Genomic DNA, 20,346 nt, shown 5'->3' with positions numbered 1-20,346 from the left:
AAAGATTATATATTATATAAATCCTTCTTCTTACGTGGATAAGTCCATGATCTATTTTGTTTCAGGAAACATTGTTTGTAATTATGTGAGCTTTTATACAATATGTATAATTTGAAATAAATATAAAAAAATAAAGAGAATTAGTGTGTAATTAAGAATATAAATAAATAAGTAAAGAGGATTAATAAGTAAAGTTAAATGTAAAAATTAGAAATATAAATAATATAAATATAAATAAATAGAATGAGGAATATTAAACATAAATAATAAAAATATGAATAAAAAAATATCAAACAATTATATTTATAAAATAGAATTAAGTGATTTTAGGAATTAGTTCCTCAACAAAAGTTTATATAAAACTCATCATTATATTTTAATAATGTATAAAGTATATTATCTCATTGAATGACGTTAAGCTTTTTCTAAAATGTGTTAAAGGCAATGCTAACTAGACTAAAAGGTTTACCCACATAACTAGTTGTCACGTGTAATTTTAAAAACTTATTTTATTTTTATTTTTATTGTTTTTCTTTTCTTTTTCATTAAAAAAAAAATGCAAACTCACCAACACAACAAAGCACACAGGAGAGGGCGATTTTCACTTTGTCCTGGAAAATCTTTTCCTACTCTGGGACGTGATGTTCTGAAAATATTTAGTGTTTTGAGATTAAAAATTAAAGTTTATATTGACAGAGATAGAGGGATCTTATTCTAAAATGTGGATATTTTGTTTAGTTGTTACAGTTGCTGCAAAAGGATGGAATGAGAAGGTTAGGACATGGGCGAAATGGAGATGACGAAATGAAAAGTCATAAATGGTTTAGGTCAATCTATTGGAAAATGTTGGACAACAGATGTGTATGGGAAAGACTGTACATCTAGTTTTGACAAATGTTGGACAACAATGTCCCCAAATGACTAGTGCAGAAAAGGCTTTTTACGTCCGATATTTTGGCCTTTTGACGTCCGGCGTACGCCGGACGTCTATGCGGTAGACGTCCCTCAGACGTCCGTCCTGCCACGACGGACGTTTATACGAACGTCCGCTCTTCCTGAGGACGGACGTCTATATGAACGTCCGCTCTGCCTGAGGATGGACGTTTATATAAACGTCCGCTGCATCAGGACGGACGTTTATAGAAACGTCCGTGGCCTGAGGACGGACGTTTATATAAACGTCCGCTGCATCAGGACGGACGTCCACATAAACGTCCGCTGCTGTCTGAAGACGGACGTCATCCTCGCTGAGTTATTTTGGTGTAGCGCTGGGGTGGGACGTCCGTATGTGCACAGACGGACGTCTATAGACGTCCGACTGTACACTAACAGACGTCTAGTGGGCGTTTTTTTTTTAAAAATTTGTTTGTTTTCTCAATAGAACCACACCTGAAAAACAGAAAAATGTCCCAGAACAATTCTCCAATAACATAAATATGCGTTTTATATAAACAAAATTCTACTTAATGTTCAATCCACTACCAAACTATTAACATAAAAATAAAACTAAAACCAAACAATGTTCAATCAAGAAGAAATATAACTATTCCTAACTCCATCTTTGTAAAAGATAAGCGGTCCACTCCTGCCTTATCTGGTTAATTGTGTCCTCTGCAATAGGCGATGTAGTCTTGAAGCGCTGCAAAATTCAAGAAAGATTCATTATTGTTTCATATATAGTTGAAGATGATTTTAATTTGTAATGTATTGAAGGTATACATCATTACCTCATTCCAGTCATCTGTAATGACAGCTCGAATGATGGTCTTAATCCAACACATCACATAGAAGCCACATTCCCATGAATCTACCTGCTGGTTACACTAAAATAACAAACTAAATAGTTAAAAATTTAGATCATTCAATAACATAAATGAATTAGAAACTATAAATGACTTACAACCTTTGGATACAAAATTTGAACCAATTGACCACGAGATTTACCAATAACTCTGTACAGATTGAAAACACAAAGTATAATTAATATGACTATTTTATCATAAAAGTTGAAGGTTAACATCAAATTGAAGTCATTTTTTGGAGAAACACTTACCCTTGAAGCATGGTTCTCAAGTCATTTTTCATCTTCCTGTGCAACGAACAAAACCATATAATTTTACATTGTTTGGGAATGATAACCATCAGCTGCCAGTGAGACCTATCACGAAGGACAAATAGTTATTCAACTAATTAAGGAAACTATAATAATAAACTGACCACATATAAAAACACGTACCCGTCAATGTATGGCACAAGGTATATGTCTCTTTTGGACTCATCCATCCATGTTTGCAAATAATGTTGTCTGTTTTGAAGTGTGTTACCAGACGGTTGAATGGTCTGAGGTTCAACAAATCCGTACATGGAAGACCGACCTTGGTCTACAACGATTGTGTCCATGTACCTAAAACAACAAAGTTAAGTCGTTAGAAACTATATAAGAATGTAAATAAAAGTAATATCAAAGACCAAATTGACTAACTTACATGCACCACAACTGAATGATGGAAATATTCAACATCCTGTCTCCCTCAATCACCTCCAATGCATCAGAAAATGTGATATAAACTGGCACATGTGGGGGAAGACCAAATACCCTCAAATCCCAGTATAGTTGTAATGATGCTTTCTTCAATCTGGGTAATTTTGTCACTAACTTTGATATAGGATCATCCTCTGCTTCAGCCATGTCATCATCTTCATGTATGACTGTATCATGAATTGGCTGCTTCTGAGGACGTGTGAACTGAAGATAAGAATTTACGTCAAAGCTTTATAAACAATTATGTGAAGACAATTAACATAGAAATACTAAGGAAAAAGACATTATACCTGTGGAGTCGCGATGTGGGACATGATCAATGCTCTAGGCCAGGCAATAAATGTTCCTATGGCCTCCCCCACAAAGTTAATTTCTGGAGTGGGTACAGGCACCTGAGCCTGGGGATCCCGAACCTCGTCAATGGTCACACGCACGTGCTGGGGTAATATGGCAACACCATGAATGGTCTCCCCTCCCTCAAGCACTCGTCCGACAGCCACAATGCGTGGGGGATCCCCATCAACCAACAGCTCATATTGACCGCTATACTCATTGGGTTCTACAGCAGAGCATGATCCTCTAGTGCTGACACGAGGTGCTGTGGGAGTTTCATCGGCCCCCATGTGGCCTTGCGTCATGGAATGCAGCTTTTCTTCAAGCGCTCTTTGTATTTGTTTTTGTTCTTGTAGCTGCTCCATGAATCGTTGCTCCATTGATCTCATGCTTTGGTTGAGTCTTTCCTCCCACTGAAGATCCATCTGCCTCAGTGTCTCCTGACTCATTGATTGGGGGGTTTTCTGTGTAGGGCCAAAATAGTCACGAAGACCAATCGCCCCTGGAACTCCACGTACACGTCCTGGGTGCTCGGGCCTTCCAATGGCCGTTGTCAGAATGTCGTCCCTACCTTGGCCAACAAATGTCCCCTGAGTCTGCTGCTCAACCAACTCATCCTGCACATAAAAAAACCAAGTTACTTAGAAGACATGCTGTGATAGATACACAATCAAATAACTGCTTATAATTTGAACTTACAATTCTCTGTGAGATCAAGGCAGCTGAGGAAGATGTCATGTTCCCATCAGATTTAGTCCGAGCAGCCTTCCACAGCTCGTACCTAGCAGGTGCAGGTGCTAGGTCAGGCGACTCAAGTCCCAAGGCATCGGCTCTAGACTTTCTCAGTTTCTTCTCCAGTTTTGCATATCCACCTCGTGATAACAAGTGGGGTGTGTCGTTTAGCCTTTGTCTTTCTTGGGCGGCTAACCTTTTATGCTGTGAAACCATGTATATAAGTAAGTCTAAAATCATAAAAACTCAATGAAAGATGATCTTAAGAAACGTACCTTCCATTCTTCAGTCTCTCTAGATGCACGAAACTGCATTCAATCCTCCTCTGTGAAGGTATAATGCTGAGATGGATTTTCATGTTGTCTATCTCCAAAGACATATAGTCGTGTCAGCCTTGTCTTGAAATCCTTAAATCTTATCGCTATATGCGATAACACTTTCTTTCTGATTTGCAATGTGTTTGGAATATCAAAATGTTGCTGTTTAAAACAAAAAACTTGTTACCAAGAGAAAAGTTAACAGATAAGTATATCACAAATTGCATGAAGTCTAAACATACCAGAATATCTTGCCATAAGAGGTTCTTGTCGACCTCTGGGACGTCATCCCAACATGCATGAAGGATAGAGACATGACTTTTTGCTAACTTGCCCAGATAACTCCTAAACCTATCAGCATTTGGCCCTGATGGATGACCTGATCTGGGGTCAATGTCAACATGCCTCCTCTGACCATCCACGCGTCCGGATGTCACATCTGCCACTCGGGTGACGCCTCGTCCACGTCTGCTCTTTCCCGATCCTGAGTCTGAGGCCGACATACCTGAACTAATTAGACAACGTTAGTAATAATTCAATTATGATGAACATACATATAAAGTCAATAAAAGTGAAAATATTAACCTATTAATTAATTGTTTTTTCCCAAATGCCTTCGTTGTGATCACTACGAATTGCTTGCATTACATCGGCAACGTCATCAACTGGGTCTTCAGTGGGTCTACATGCAACAGATGTTGTCTCAAGTATATCAAGAGAATCGTCATCATCATGTCCATGCATGTTTCTACCTTCTAAAACCACTGACCATTTGTTATTCGATGGATCACTTATGTAGAATATTTGTCTTGCTTGACTAGCCATGATAAATGGTTCATCAGTGTAATTCATCTTGTTCAAGTCTACCAATGTGAAACCAAGGTCATCCATCATGACACCAGAATTTATATCAACCCATTTACACTTGAAAACTGGTACTCTAAAAGTAACGTAATCAACTTCCCATATTTCTTGTATTATTCCAAAATAACTGATGGATGCTGTGATTGGATTTTTGTCTTTAGAACTAGCAAAGTGCACAGACTCAGCTTGTAGTGTGACGCCACTATTTTGAACTCTGCTTTTGTCATCTTCTACCTTTGTCTGAAAAGAAATATTGTTTATATAGTACCCACCATATGTAATGACCTCTGTGTTCGGTCCACGAGATAACCTCAATAAAGTTTCAGAAACATGTGGAGTCCCATACACCTTTTTCTTAAACCATCCCAAGAAGGTTTTCACATGTTCATTAAGATGCCATTTTTCACTCATTTTTGGGTTTGCTGCCTTTACTTCATTAACGTGGTCAGAAATGTAAGGAATCACATCAACAGTGTTGTTTAAGACGTACAAATGAGCTTGGTCAATTTCTTTTCTGCTAACACTTTGAATTGTCACACCTCGAACACCCTTTCCTTCACATTTTCCTTCGTTTTTGCTCTTGGGAAGACCGACGGGTTCACAAGATGGCATATAACTTGAACAAAATTCAATGGCTTCTTCTGCAACGTATCGCTCTATGATTGAAGCTTCTGGTCTATACTGATTCTTGACATATCCCTTTAAGATCTTCATGTATCTTTCAACTGGGTACATCCACCTTAAGAAGACCGGCCCACATATTCGAATTTCTCTGACTAGATGAACAATCAAATGTACCATGATGTCAAAAAAGGAAGGTGGAAAATACATCTCCAATTGACATAGTAGTCTTATTCCCTCATTTTCCAATTCATCTAAACCTCGAGGGTCAACAACTTTCTTGCAAATGGCATTAAAGAAAAAACTCAGACGTGTCAGAATACCCCTAACAGAAGGAGGTAATATGCCTCGAATAAGAACCGGTAACAATTGTTGCATCAATACATGACAATCGTGAGACTTTAAACCAACTAGCTTTAAGTCTTGCATAGACACAAGGTTACTAATATTTGAAGAATAACCTTGCGGAACCTTCACACTTCTTAAACAGTTACAAAAACTTTGTTTTTCTTTTTTGGAAAGTGTGTGACAGGCTGGGGGCAGATAGGTGCGTCTTCCTATTATCTGTGGATGTAACTCAGATCGGATTCCCATGTCAGCCAAATCTTGTCTTGCCTTTATTCCGTCTTTGCTCTTCCCTTTGACGTTTAATAAAGTTCCGATGACACTGTCACAAACATTTTTTTCAACGTGCATCACATCAATACAATGTCTAACATCAAGTTCACACCAATATGGAAGCTTAAAAAATATCGATCGTTTCTTCCAAATGGTCTTTGCAGAGGTACTTTTATGATGTTTTCCAAACACAATGTCAATGTTTTTGACTTCGTTGTACACCTCTTGACCATTCCGGGGTCTGCACACAACCTCATCCTCAGCACTTCCATTAAATGCTTTTTTCAATCTACGATAAGGATGATTACGAGGAAGAAATTTTCGATGTCTTGTATATACTGTCTTCTGACCATGCTTCAACTGAAGGTAACTAGTGTTTTCTTCACATATGGGACATGCAAAATGACCTTTAACACTATAACCGCTCAAGTTTCCATATGCTGGGAAATCATTTATAGTGCAAAACAACATTGCACGCAAACGGAACTGTTCCTGAACATGTGAATCAAACACGTCGATGCCTTCTTCCCACAACAATTTCAAATCATCAATTAAAGGTGCTAAGTAAACATCAATGTCATTTCCAGGTTGTCTAGGACCCGATATCATCATGGTCAACATCACATATTTTCTCTTCATGCACAACGAAGGAGAAAGATTGTAAATCATCAACATAACTGGCCACGAACTGTGTTTGCTACTTAAGTTTCCATAAGGATTCATACCATCAGTTGCAAGTGCAAGCCTTAAGTTTCTTGGATCTGCACCAAATTCAGGGAATTTGTCATCAATCTTTTTCCATTGTGGAGAATCAGCAGGGTGTCGAAGAAGATTATCGCACTTTCTTTCGTCAGAGTGCCATTTAAGGTTCTTTGCATCTTCTTTAACAGAGAACATACGTTTGAACCTAGGTATTATAGGCAAATACCACATCACCTTAGCAGGTGCACCATCATTACCTTCATTACCAGTGACTCTGTCAGATTTCTTTTTAAAACGGGATAAACCACATGTTGGACAATAGTTTAACGAAGCAAACTCCTTTGTGTACAAAACACAATCATTAGGACAAGCATGTATCTTTTGATATTCAAGACCCATTGGACATAAAATTTTTTTGGCCTCGTAATTACGAATAGGTAGAGTATTATTTTCTGGAAGCATCTCCTTCAACAACTCCAACAACTCGGTGAAACTTTTATCGGTCCATCCATTCCTTGCTTTTAAACTAAACAACTTTAAAGTTGAAGACAAGCGTGTAAAGTTTGAGCATCCTGGGAACAACGGTTGCTCTGAATCATTAATAAGAGTATCATACAAATTAGCCCTTCCAAAATTATCTTCACCGACATCACGTATCATGTCCTCTAAATGGTCACTCATCCATTCTTCCACATAATTTGTTCCTCGTGACGTGGTAGGCTGCTCAAGTACTTCTCCATGCCAAGTCCAAACGGTATAAGTCCTCATTATGCCGTACATGAATAGATGGTCACGCACATTGCCTAAGTCTTGGCGTATTTGATTAAGACAACGCACACAAGGACAAAAATATGTCCCGTTGACAGACTTAGCATTTTGTTCAATGTATTGCAAGAACTGCGAAACACCCTTGTCATATTCTTCACTCATGCGACGTTCGTTCATCCATCTTCGATCCATACTATGTTCGTAAAATCATCAGTTCAAGTGTTTTAACTCTCACAAGGTTAGGCCCTACCCATTCAAAAAAATTAATTTTCATAATTTGCTCAGCCACGTGCATTGAAGTCTACGTCATAAAATTGATACAATTTCGGCAGCATTTCGCATTGGTCTCCAAAATACACGAAATGAGAGTAGTCAACGATGACCACAATCAAATATGCATCCGGAGAACAACACAAGTACTGAACCGAAATTTCATCAATCTTATCCTTAAACTCCAATTGACATGGTATTGCAAATTATGAAAATTAATTTTTTCAAACTGTCCAATCGGACAATTCAAAATTTAACACAAACGATTAAAAGATTAATCGTTTGTCTTAAATTTCAAACGGGAACTAAGTGTCACTCAATGTATGGCAATAACTAATACACATTTTACACAATAACACATACATGCATACACAAAATTTAACAGTCAAAAACGTCTATACACTAATACACATTTCGCATTAATCGTTTAACACAATAACATAAGTCAAAAACGTCCATACACAAAATCCACATACATGCATACACAAAATTTTCAACCAACAAGCTAACCTGAAAAGTTGATTCCAAATGAGAAGGAGGGAAGTGGAGGACTAAACGGCCTAACTCGCAGTCCAAAAAGAGGTCAAGGAAGCCGTCCAAGAACACGCAAGAGTCTGCAAAAAAACGGACCCAAAACAATTTTTAATCGGTTCAAATCAAAGACATTTCATCACAGAGCAATGTAATCGGATTAAATGTAATTTTAAACGGTCCAAAAGTGAGAAAACGCACCTGCAAATCAATGGCGCAGCAGCGTTCTGCGGAGGAAGACGATGAACAGTGGTTGCGCGTTTGCGGAGCAAGGTAACTGGTCACGTTCGCGGGAGCAAAGGTTTTATAATCTTAGACGTCCGACACTCTGGGGGACGGACGTTTATAATAGTATAGACGTCCGTTTCGTCACTAATATGACGTCTTTGACGATTTAAAAATCATATTCGCGGGTGCTTTAAACGTCCGTCCTGGGTCACGGACGTCTATTGTACTGAACAACTGAACGTTTCAACTCCCCATGGCAGCCCATAAACGTCCGTCCTACGAGGGCACGGACGTCTATAATATTATAGACGTCCGTGCCCCCAGACTGGACGTGTAAACCCTAAACCTAAACCTGCAGAGAATTAAATACCCAACCACCCCTGTCAGTACATAAACGTCTGTCCTGGGAGGGCACGGACGTCTATAATATTATAGACGTCCGTGCCCTCCAGACTGGACGTGTAAGGACTGAAGACAATTAAATACCCAACAACCTGTCAGTACTTTAAACGTCCGTGATGCGGGGACGGACGTCTATAATGGCTGCCATGGTATTTGAAACGTTCAGCTTATAAACGTTCAGTTGTCAGCATATTAAATTCATATCATTATAAACGTCCGTCTCAACCTGGGACGGACGTTCAAAAAGCTACACATAGAACAGCCTATTAACCTTATGAACGTCCGTCTCGGCCAGGAACGGACGTTCACAAGTGCACATGATTTTCACTGTTGAGCTTTTAAACGTCCGTCACCTAGGACGGACGTTCATAACACTATAAACGTCCGTCTCGGCCAGGGACGGACGTTCAAAAAGCATGTCTGTCAGTCCTCTGAACGTCCGTTCTGAGGACGGACGTTCGCGCACTCACAGGACGGACGTTCTTTGTTAATGAACATACTCGCCAAGCGCACGGACGTCCGCTCACCCAGGACGGACGTTCAGAGATTGACTCTGTCAGTCCTCTGAACGTCCGTTCTGAGGACGGACGTTCGCGCACTCACAGGACGGACGTTCTTTGTTAATGAACATGCTCGCCACGCGCACGGACGTCTGCTCACCCAGGACGGACGTTCAGAGATTGACTCTGTCAGTCCTCTGAACGTCCGTTCTGAGGACGGACGTTCGCGCTCTCACAGGACGGACGTTCGAGGTTAATCAACGTACTCGCCACGCACACGGACGTCCGCTCACCTCAGGACGGACGTTCAGAGATTGAAAACGTACGCCTATAAAACGTCCGTTCGCGTGTGACGGACGTCTATAATACTATAAACGTCCAGCTCGACCCAGGACGGACGTTCAAGGATTGACAACGGCAGCCTTTAAAACGTCCGTCCGCGTGTGACGGACGTCTATAATGTTTAAAACGTCCGTCTCGACCACGGACGGACGTTTAGAGGTCCACTTATTTACTATTATGCCACCGGTCACATATATACGTTGGGGATTCGTGGGACGGACGTCTATTAGCACCCACACCTACAGCAGCTGACCATTTCCAAGGCCTATGTGACATCGAATCCTTGGCTTTCATCTGGTTCACTACAATGAAGAAGGAAATTTGTACATGCTTATATTTTCTTCCCCTGCAAACGTGCATTTTGGGTAGGAAGTTTAAAACCTTTTGTCTAATCTATCAAGCTCAAATCTTTGGGCGTCAATGTCGGTGGGTTTAGTTAGATGGAAAAAATTTATAGGTGAGTTTTTTTGTGTTTGAGTTTGGCCAAATAAAAAGTCTCGTCGTGTCAATTTAGATCGAATGTTAAGTCAAGTTATCTACTATCAAAGATGGAGTTGAGTGAACTCTAATTAAAAGTTATGTCAAGTTAAATCTGATTGAAAGTCAAGCCGAATCAAGTCTAATTAAAGATCGCGTTATGTCAAACACAATATTAGATCATGCTAAATTGGTTTCGACTAAAAAGCAAGTCTGGATACAAGTCAAACAAAGTTAACTCGATCCATCAATAATAAACCAAAATATATAAATTAGTCTAATTGAATTTAATCTAGTTAACAAGGTAGATTCAATTTTAAATTAATCAAATTTTAAATTAGATTAAAATAAATCCAAATTTGATTAGATATGAATTATAAATCCAATCTATTTTATTTGATATAGACCTATAATTAAATTTTCAAAAATCTAATCCATACCCACTCCAACTCATAAGCTCAAGTTTTGTTTCCAAAAAAAAATTAACAATTAGATATAAATAAAAAAAGTTGAATGGTATATAAGAAAATAAAATCTACAAATTTTAAGTCTTTAAATTTATGTTAAATGTGATGTAAAATAGTCCATATTTTCAGGTTATCTTAAAATGAATTCCAAAATTAAGAATAAATACAATAATTTTATGTTTAAAATTATTTGACTAGCTCTAGAGAGAGAATTTTACATATAATTTTTGTTAAAAATTTGATATCAACAGAAAAATTTACATTATATAAATGTATCCATCTTTACCTTACACAACTAAGAAATTTAAGGAGATTGGAATGGAAGCCTAATATTATATTTGTAATCTACCATTAAAAAGAAAACTCCAAAGTTTTGGTGATGGAATCCTAAGTTGAAAAGGATTTGCAATTAACAAACAATGAAAATCACATTTACATAATTTGTCAAACTTGATGAAAGAGATAGTTACTTACCTTTTGCAGAATCTTTGGGTATAGATCTGTACAAATATTTGTGATTAGTTGTGACTGTGCATAAAAGAATTCAGAGGAAAACTAGGATCTTCAAGGGTTCTCCGGAATGTTCATCTGCTTCGTGTCCTTTTACATTGTCGACTGATTCAATCTAATAAGATAATAGGCTAAGTTCTGTCACGAAAGTCTGATTTACCTAATAAGCCTCGACTATAATATAGGAGGATATTCATCGTTGCAAGTGAGTTTGCTGTTTTTATTACTTATTTTGGCGAAGCCTTTTTTGACTTCCACATCAAATTTTAATGTATATACCGTTGTTTAACTACATTGTGTGTGTTTATCGATAAAACAATTTTTTTTTGTGTAACCTTGTTTGTATAATCAATTATTTCTTCTTAATTTTGTTCAATATTTATATTAAATATGGAGGAACAAAAATACTAAATGTTGAAGTGAGAAAAATAATTGAGTTAAATAACTTTAATCAATGTTTTTAGTGGTTTCTTTTATCACTAATATAAATGCTATTGTTAAGATTTTCTTTTAGAAAAGTTTTCGTCAACATTAACTATAATTATTTTTTATTAATATCAATTGAGAGAATTTTTTACACAATATTATAAAAAAAAAGTAGACAAAACCTTCTCAATCATAAACATTATAAGAAGAGTCATATAATATATATGGTGCACATATACAGATACGACATATGCCAATAATTTTATTTTAAAAAATAATATATATATATATATATATAATAATAATAATTTTTAAAAACAAGATAAAAATAAATATATGATTGTTATCGTGTGTATCCAAATTAAAATCATATTTATTAAAATTATTAACGTAAAAATTATAAATTATTGTTACTATTAAATATTATATATATATATATATATATATATATATATATATATATATATATATATATATATGTATGTGTGTGTGTGTTTGAGTGTTAAATACTAAAATACTAATATGTAATCTAAATTGAAGTATGGATATATGTTAATCAACTTTTAAATAATTGTGATAGAAATCAATGTAAAACAATTTGAATTGATATTAATTAAGAAAAAATTTACAAATATAAATAATATTAAACAATGCCAATAAAAATGATAATCAATATTAATTTTTTAAAATTATTAATAATGATTAGATATTTAAATAAAATTTGTATATATATAATGGCAATTGAAATATTTTATTGAACTGAAAATATTATTAATTTTTAAAATTTGAATTGTCTTGTCGAAACAAAATATTTAAGAAAAAAGGAAATAATTTAAAATGAAATGGGTTTATCTATAATGAAGAAGAGATGAAGAAAAAATGCATTTTAAAATGGTGATATTTAAAATATTTGAATTGAAAGTTGATGCATAAGAAGTGATTGTTGTAAAGTGGTCCCTTGTAGAGAGTAGATTGTGAAAGGTAGAGGAAAGTTTAGGGCATAGAATTGGAAGAGTGTAGGGTATGTATAGAGTGAATATCATAAATTCAGAGAGCTCTATTTATATTCCCAACTGTTAAAAGGCATCATCCTGTTGTCAGTGGTCCAGAGTGGTTGGTGCACTTCATTACAATTTTAATTAATATCTACATCACCACATTTAATAAAAGTGAAAACACAAAATTCTCCTACTATCTGCTACTCCCAAACCCTATCTATCTACATCTCTGTTTCAACTACCACCTAATTTTTTCAACCATCTACCTACAACTTTCGAAAAAGTTCAATTTTAGCTTATCTAAACTTACTTAATGCAATAATAAATACTTTATCATCTTCCTTAATTCCAAGGAAAATGCTATGTCACTGCCTAATTAAAAAGAATTGTGCTTTTTAATATCTCAACTTTTATTTATCATTTTCTTAATCATTGGTTGCCAAAACCCTAATTTCAGTTCTTATCTTGTTTAGTTTAAGACATTTCAAAAAATAAATAAAAATATTTAAAATATCTTAAACCTAATTAGGTAAAACTAATCAACATAATAGAAACAATAGTGTTTTTAGAAAGACAAATTTATATATTTAAAGATTAATGGATGAATACTTAAAAAGAATTTACCAAGAAAAGATTATTGGAGATTAACAACAATTTAATTTCAATTTAGCAAAATTTTATTGTTATTATTTCGACAATATTTTAAATACACTAATTAAGCGTAATAATATTGTTCAAACCGTGATATTAACAATAAAATATTATGTGAGAAACTTTATGAATAAATAATTGTTGAGGATATTTACTTAAAGAAAAATTACATTCTTACAGTAAACTTATATATAAATGTTTAATACAATAACGGGAGATAAGACAAGGAAATATAAAATAAAGTAGTGCTGTAAAAATTATGTTGTATAATAATGCAGTTTCATTAAATTTTGACTAAGAAGAAACTTCTATCTTCTTTTCATCCCCGTCTAGTTCAAAAATTCGATTTACAGTTGGATATATAAATTGAAAGAAAAAGAAACAGTGTAAGTTTTAAATTATTTAATAAACAATTTAATTTTATTAAACAAATTATTGTAATTTTTTTTTAGAAAAGTCTTTCTTTCTACATTTTAAAAGATTTAAGTAAATCCCATTTTGTTGATAGCATTGTCATCATCTAATATAAACTATAAGATGCTATTTGTAAATTCTCAAGTTAAGAAAAATGAAGATATTTACATAAATGTAATTGTAAAACACTTAAAAGATGTCATATTACTCATTTAAAAGGTTGTTGGAAAAATTGTCTATTTTAAAGCACACGGACACGCGCATGTTCTTGAAATGGATACATCATAACCTAAGTTTTGTAAGAAACATGTGTTTTATTAAAGTTGAAAATAATAGTGATGAAATTATATGCTTTCAAACAAATATTTTCTTCATGTTTATTGTGTATGCATACTGTACATTATTTATCAAGAGTCACACTAATAATATATGATATTATTTTTTTTATTTATTTGAATGAATATTTAAAATTTAAAATAAGGATGTATATTATATTAGTTTTAAAAATGGTTTAAGGTTCGGTGACCATTACAATCATTATTAAACATGATTTGGCATCATTATACCTGAATTTGAGTTTTTTCTTTCTTTCATAGTACGTGCGTCACATGCAAAATACTGTTGATAATACTTGTAATATTTTCTTACAGATAATATTTTTGTATTTGTTATCACTTTTGAATAGTTTTTTTAATTAAAAATACTTAAATCATAATTGAGATAATTTATTGAATTTATTAACCAAATTATGTTTTATTATATTATAATTAACTCATTATGAAAATTTGGGTAGTAGAATTTTGTAATTCAAAAAGTACAAAATAAGTAGAATATTATTATATTATATATTATATTAACTCTTAAACATAATGTTCTAAGAATTTTAGGATTTTAAAATACAATCACGACATTATCAAATGAAACCTGAATAATTAGAGAATGAAACTCTTCTAGAAAGCGATTTTCTACTTATATTATAGATAGAATGCACACACAATTTTCTTAATTTTGTTTTATCTTTTATCTCGTTTTAGAGGTGAATTTCACACAACTATCCGAAAACAATCCCTATTATTCCCAATTTATCTTTATACATCATTTTAAAAATACCCACAATTTAAATTTAATAAAATAATTTCTATCACATTGTAAACTGTGTATGTAAATAATAATGTTTTTTTATTAAAAATGTTTATATATTATGTATCTTATTTGTATAAAAAATAATTTTCAGGTACAATGCAAATTTCAAAATACTACTATTTTAAATATAAAAAAGAAACATTAAATTTTCAAATTGTTAAACAATATTTTAAAGATCCTTTTAAACTTAACTACTAGAAAAAAAAAGGTCCAAAAAAATTAAATGCAAGAAATAGGGGTCCCTACGTGGTGGCTGGTGGCTTCGTGGAAGATGGAAAATGGTTAGTCAAACAGCGCACACGTACATAATAAGCACAAACCACTTCCGTTCACTTTTGACGATATATCTGTTTTTGTTTTTCCCCTTCTTCGTGGCTGAAACCAGATGCTTGCAAACAAAACCAAACCAGTTCTACTTCTACCCTCCAACCTAGTCTCTCATCACTCAATTTTCATGTTATATATGTCATACCCTTTGGTCTTTTCTTTCTACCAAGATCATTGACAAAGCAAAGATTGAAGAAAAGTGGCAGAATCATCATCATCTTGGTATGCTTCTCATGGCGAGAGGAAAGAGAATCAAAAGGGTCATAGGTTGTGATGGAGAAGTGTTCTATGAATTGCACAAGCCAAGGTATTGGCGCGCCTCAATTTGAAGACATGGTTAACAAGAAAACCAACCATGTGGTTTTAATTGAGCCGCGTCAATATCTCATCTTGCACTTCTTTCCATCTCCAACCCCTCAAACTCAAATCCTCCCTGGTATGTTCATCTTATATATCTCTTCAATCTTCACGTTCTTTTCCTTTTTCTCAATTACACCTTCAATTATTCTCCTGAGTTACAACACATTTATTTTCGTATGCAGCATAAGGTTTGAACATGTAGCTTTGTGTAAAATACTTCAATCCGACCACTAGGTCAACCTAGTGGGTTATATGTATATATATACATATGTTTTTTTCCTTGTATCGCTTGTTTTGTTTCTTATCTTGTTCTCCTTCTGTCTTTGTCTATCATCACAATCAAACAAATTAATCATATGTATTTATGCAGAAAACAAAACTAAGCCCTTTTTTTCTCTCTCTAAAGATGATGAAAAGCAGGTAGAGATATATACACACACACACACATATATTATATAGCCATGTGTATAATGCATATATCTGAGTTTAGTTGGCCGGTAGCTATTGCAATACACTGATAGAGAAATTGGAGCTAGGGTGAGAGAGATATGAACGAGGTTTAGCAGTGATTAACGAAGATATTCATTAAGCAGAAGAATTATTATGAAACACAGTATGGGTATGTTAGGTAGGATGTGTAGATATTGATCATGGAAACAAAATCTCTGGTTTTTTGTTGGCCACCAACTTTTCTTCTCCACCTAGATATCGGTATCTTTGATTTGTCTTCTCCTCTCTATAATTGACACTGGGAATCACAACGACTACCCCACGAGTATTCAAAACTTCTACTTCCTCTATGCACGTTGCTATAGTTTAACTAGTATATGATGAAAAATTGACGCATATATAATGCTTATTAACGTCAGCAAGAGTAGGTAAAATTGGCGTATCAGGTCGGCCATCAGAGCTTGCACTATCCATATTCTATTGCATTATCTGTTATACATGAAATAGAGAGAATCCTAGAAAATATACATAGCACGGAAATTAACATTAAATAGAAGTGAGAGAAGAGAAAATGAATATAATACAGGTCCACCCTTTTGAAAGAGTTCATATATATATATATATAATCCAAATGACTGTTAATTTAAAGTGTTCATATTTATATAATCTTACTGCAGTATTTTACCTTAACTACATGTAAGAAAAGGTTTTGACTTTAGGTTTTGGAAAATTATGTTAGAGATGTACTGATAGAAAGAATTAATGAGATGTTCTGTAGCTACTCATCTGAAATACTTAATGTGATGGATGTCCATGCCAGTTATGTGAAACAATAAATATATGCACGTAGAACTATAAATTCTGTGCTATGTTGAGAGGGTGGGGGTTGTTGTAGCACAAGTGATATTGAAGGGAGAGAAGAATGATGAGAATGATGTTATAGGGAGAATTAATGAAGGGAATCAAAGAAGCCTTCATGGTTGAGCTATTCACAAAGTTATAGCTACTGAAACTCTTCCAAGTGTAAACTCAAGTGGGGCCTCTTTTTTTTTTTTTCTTCTTCTTTGTGTTTGCATTAACTCTCATACCTTAAGTTGTGTCCCCATATGCATAGCTAGCGGCGGGGCAGGCATTGTGAATTGTGATGTTTCTCCAACTATCCTGTCCTTTTTAGATTCCAATTAACTCATGCAAAATCTGAAAAGGAAAAACACCAAAACAATTAATTAGGGTTTATAACTTTATGGTCAACATGGAGGGAAGAGAACTTCAATCTTCTTCACAAGAAAGTTCAATTTCTAGCTAGTGGTCCACTGGTCAATTGCAATACATGCACTTCCAATCACAACTTTCTTTCTTTTTTTCTATGTCTGCATTTATATATATATATATATATATATATATATATATATATATATAATCAGATGGGTGTAAAAACTTTTTAATATCGAAACATTATTGTCCATATATAATTAAAAGAAATATTTGCTTGAATTTAAATTCTTTATTGAGTGTTTTGAGTTGTCACTCTTGATCTTTTATAAAATATATAATAGAAATATAGTACCAAAAAAATTAATAGAAATTTTTGTGTATAATTTTTTTTTATGTAAATTAGGTTGACCAACCTGAGAATTGACCTAATTGTATATATCAGCATAAAATAGTAAGAGTTGAGTTTATAAATTTTACGTTGGAAATTAAATTAATGCAACCTAACTTGTTTTGAAATTGTATTAGCTCGATGCTAGCTGTTCAGTGGTGGAGCTGGCCAGTGCTCCATTGATCTTATTTATATATTGAATTAATGTTTTTCAGTTTTTATTCAACTAATGGATATTATACAAACTTTTTTTCAGTTTAATTTCACAACAAATAAAGTTGATGGTAATATAAAAATCTCTTAATGTGATTCTTTCGAGAGGAAAAAATGAATATGATAAGTTTTGATTATGCATATACATTATAAAATATTTTGACGATTTCAAGATAAATATATAAAATTTTGATGGTGTTAAATACATAAAATATACTAAAATTAAAATATATATATATATATATATATATATATATATATATATATATATATATATATATATATATATATATATATATATATATATATATATATATATATATATATATATATATGGGGAAGATCTGTCCCTATTATATACATCTTATCTCATGAGATTCTATAGGTTATCAGAAATTATGTGATTTTATATACATTTTTGGTGATGAGATGTTATATAATTTTTATGACAACGAACTTCTATTAGATTGTAATGAATTGTTAATGTTCATTTATTCTATTGAGTTGAGCTGATATTTCTTTTGTAATGTAGAGATCACAACTTTCTGAATATACACATATTAAATAATTATATCTAATGTGTAAAAAGTATGATAACTTTATTATGAATTATTAGAATATACAATCAATATTTCCGAAAAACGATTACTTTATAAATATGAATTATAACTACAAAAGTAATATTGGATTATCTGTTATATGGGTTACCTTTTTCTTTATGTCAATATAAGCAAAAACAATGACGTGAGAGGAACATCATAGGTTCATCACAGTTGTTATATCTACCACTATCTAATTACCTTTTCCTTTTGGTGACTCTTGCATTTTACATGCTGGCACAAGTTGATGATTTGATTATTTCTCTAACCTTTGTCATTACTCCTAACAAAATCATAATCAGAAGGCCCACTAAAGCTGATTAGTTTTGATTTAGACAAAATTAGGGTCATCATTATTTGTTGGCTTCTTCTTTCCTTTCCCATTTATAGTATTTACTAGAGAAAACAGAGAAAGGAAAAGTCTATGGATAATGGTATATTTTTACTTAGTTAAAAAGTTAAAGAAAAAGTTGACCTTCGTTAAATTATTCAATTCAATTTTTATTTTTTTTAGTTCTCTTTGCTTTCTTCAATCAGCATTAGAACTTTTCATATTTTGTAAATTTTTTACCAAAAAAAAATTGCAGGAAATTTTTTTTCTATAGTATGTAGACTTTTAAAGATTCACGTACTGTTCAGAGGAAAAGCCCCATAAAATATGGGGATCTTCTGTTAGTATATTCTATGTATATATAAAAGTGTTTATTATTGGAACAAAAAGTGTTAGCATAAAGTTTTGTTTCGATTAACGAAGCTATATAGCTTTAAAAGATGTTGCTATATACAAAAACTCGTGTCGTTTAATTTTTCAAACAATATAAATAAGTCTTACACTACTCAATTAGATTATAAAGAAAAATTTGGAGGATAACAAAAATTAGTGATACTTAATTGAGAATTTTATAATTTATGAGAAGTATCTTATATAAATTTTGATATAATTTAAAATAATTTTAATATATTTGATGACATTTATATGTAATATTATATTTTGTTCCTGCTTCAAAATATATATCGATTTCCCTCAATTTTGTAAAAGAATGTAAAATATTTTCGCTTCATTCTAATTTTTTTCTTTGTGTAACACTTCAATAATATTTTCTTTGAACTTCTTAGAAGAAGAGCTACTTTTAAGGTAAAAACGAATTTTTATTCTCATAATTCAGGATTTTATTTGAAATCTAGAATCTTAAATTTTATATCAGCACCTTCTAATATAAATGTCTCATGGAATTTATGTGTTATAACATCACTTTATTTTTTGTGTTCACTAGTGCAAAAAAGACCTTTAACGTCACTCTTTAGACGTCTGACCTTCGAATATTCAACGTAAAAAATGACCGGTGACATTTTTCGTAAATAAAACAACTATTTAGACGTCGGTTATGGAAGGGCCTGACGTCTAAATACTCATATACGTCGGCTCCCCCAAATAGACGCCAAAACTAAACGAAAAAGTTAAAAAAAATAATTTTTTATTCTATTTAGACGTCTGTTATGGAAGGAACCGACTTCATTTAGACGTCAGATCCCGTCACTCCGACTTCTGAAGCACTTTAGACGTCTGTTAATTGGGGAACCGACGTCTAAACCCTAAACCCAGAAATTTAAAAAGTCACTTTTTGACTCCGTTTAGACGTTTGATCCCGCCACTCCGACTTCTGAAGCACTTTAGACGTATGTTAATTGGGGAACCGACGTCTAAACCCTAAACCCAGAAATTTAAAAAGTCACTTTTTGACTCCGTTTAGACGTCTGATTCCGCCACTCCGACTTCTGAAGCACTTTAGACGTCTGTTAATTGGGGGAACCGACGTCTAAATTTTTGCATTAAAACACCGTGAACGCGAGACAGCCGTTACCCGCACTCATTGTTCATCATCTTCATCGCGTTTTCTCTCTACGGGTTACGCTTTTCAGGTTCGTTTTCTCACTTTT

At 33.4% G+C, this 20,346-nt stretch overlaps 2 protein-coding genes across 2 annotated transcripts; both read right to left on the bottom strand.

The window, feature by feature from the left end:
* Window positions 1–1,427: 1,427 nt before the first annotated feature.
* LOC128196459 (uncharacterized) lies at window positions 1,428–3,804 on the bottom strand. Its single transcript, XM_052877378.1, has 7 exons — window positions 3,575–3,804; window positions 2,833–3,492; window positions 2,487–2,746; window positions 2,054–2,404; window positions 1,904–1,952; window positions 1,728–1,823; window positions 1,428–1,639 (listed from the first exon to the last, which is right to left on the bottom strand). Exons 1-4 carry the CDS (start codon window positions 3,611–3,613, stop codon window positions 2,200–2,202), a joined length of 1,164 nt encoding a protein of 387 aa, XP_052733338.1. The 5' UTR covers window positions 3,614–3,804; the 3' UTR covers window positions 1,428–1,639; window positions 1,728–1,823; window positions 1,904–1,952; window positions 2,054–2,199.
* Window positions 3,805–4,186: 382 nt separating this feature from the next.
* Window positions 4,187–5,315, bottom strand: LOC128196460 (uncharacterized). Its single transcript, XM_052877379.1, has 2 exons — window positions 4,510–5,315; window positions 4,187–4,429 (listed from the first exon to the last, which is right to left on the bottom strand). The coding sequence occupies exon 1, from the start codon at window positions 5,197–5,199 to the stop codon at window positions 4,513–4,515; it is 687 nt and encodes a 228-aa protein (XP_052733339.1). The 5' UTR covers window positions 5,200–5,315; the 3' UTR covers window positions 4,187–4,429; window positions 4,510–4,512.
* Between the last annotated feature and the right edge of the window lie 15,031 nt (window positions 5,316–20,346).

This window comes from Vigna angularis, chromosome 5 (assembly GCF_016808095.1).
Source record: "Vigna angularis cultivar LongXiaoDou No.4 chromosome 5, ASM1680809v1, whole genome shotgun sequence".
Classification (NCBI taxonomy): Eukaryota; Viridiplantae; Streptophyta; class Magnoliopsida; order Fabales; family Fabaceae; genus Vigna; species Vigna angularis.
Note: the sequence above shows the minus strand (reverse complement) of the source record. Positions and strands in the feature narration are given on the sequence as shown.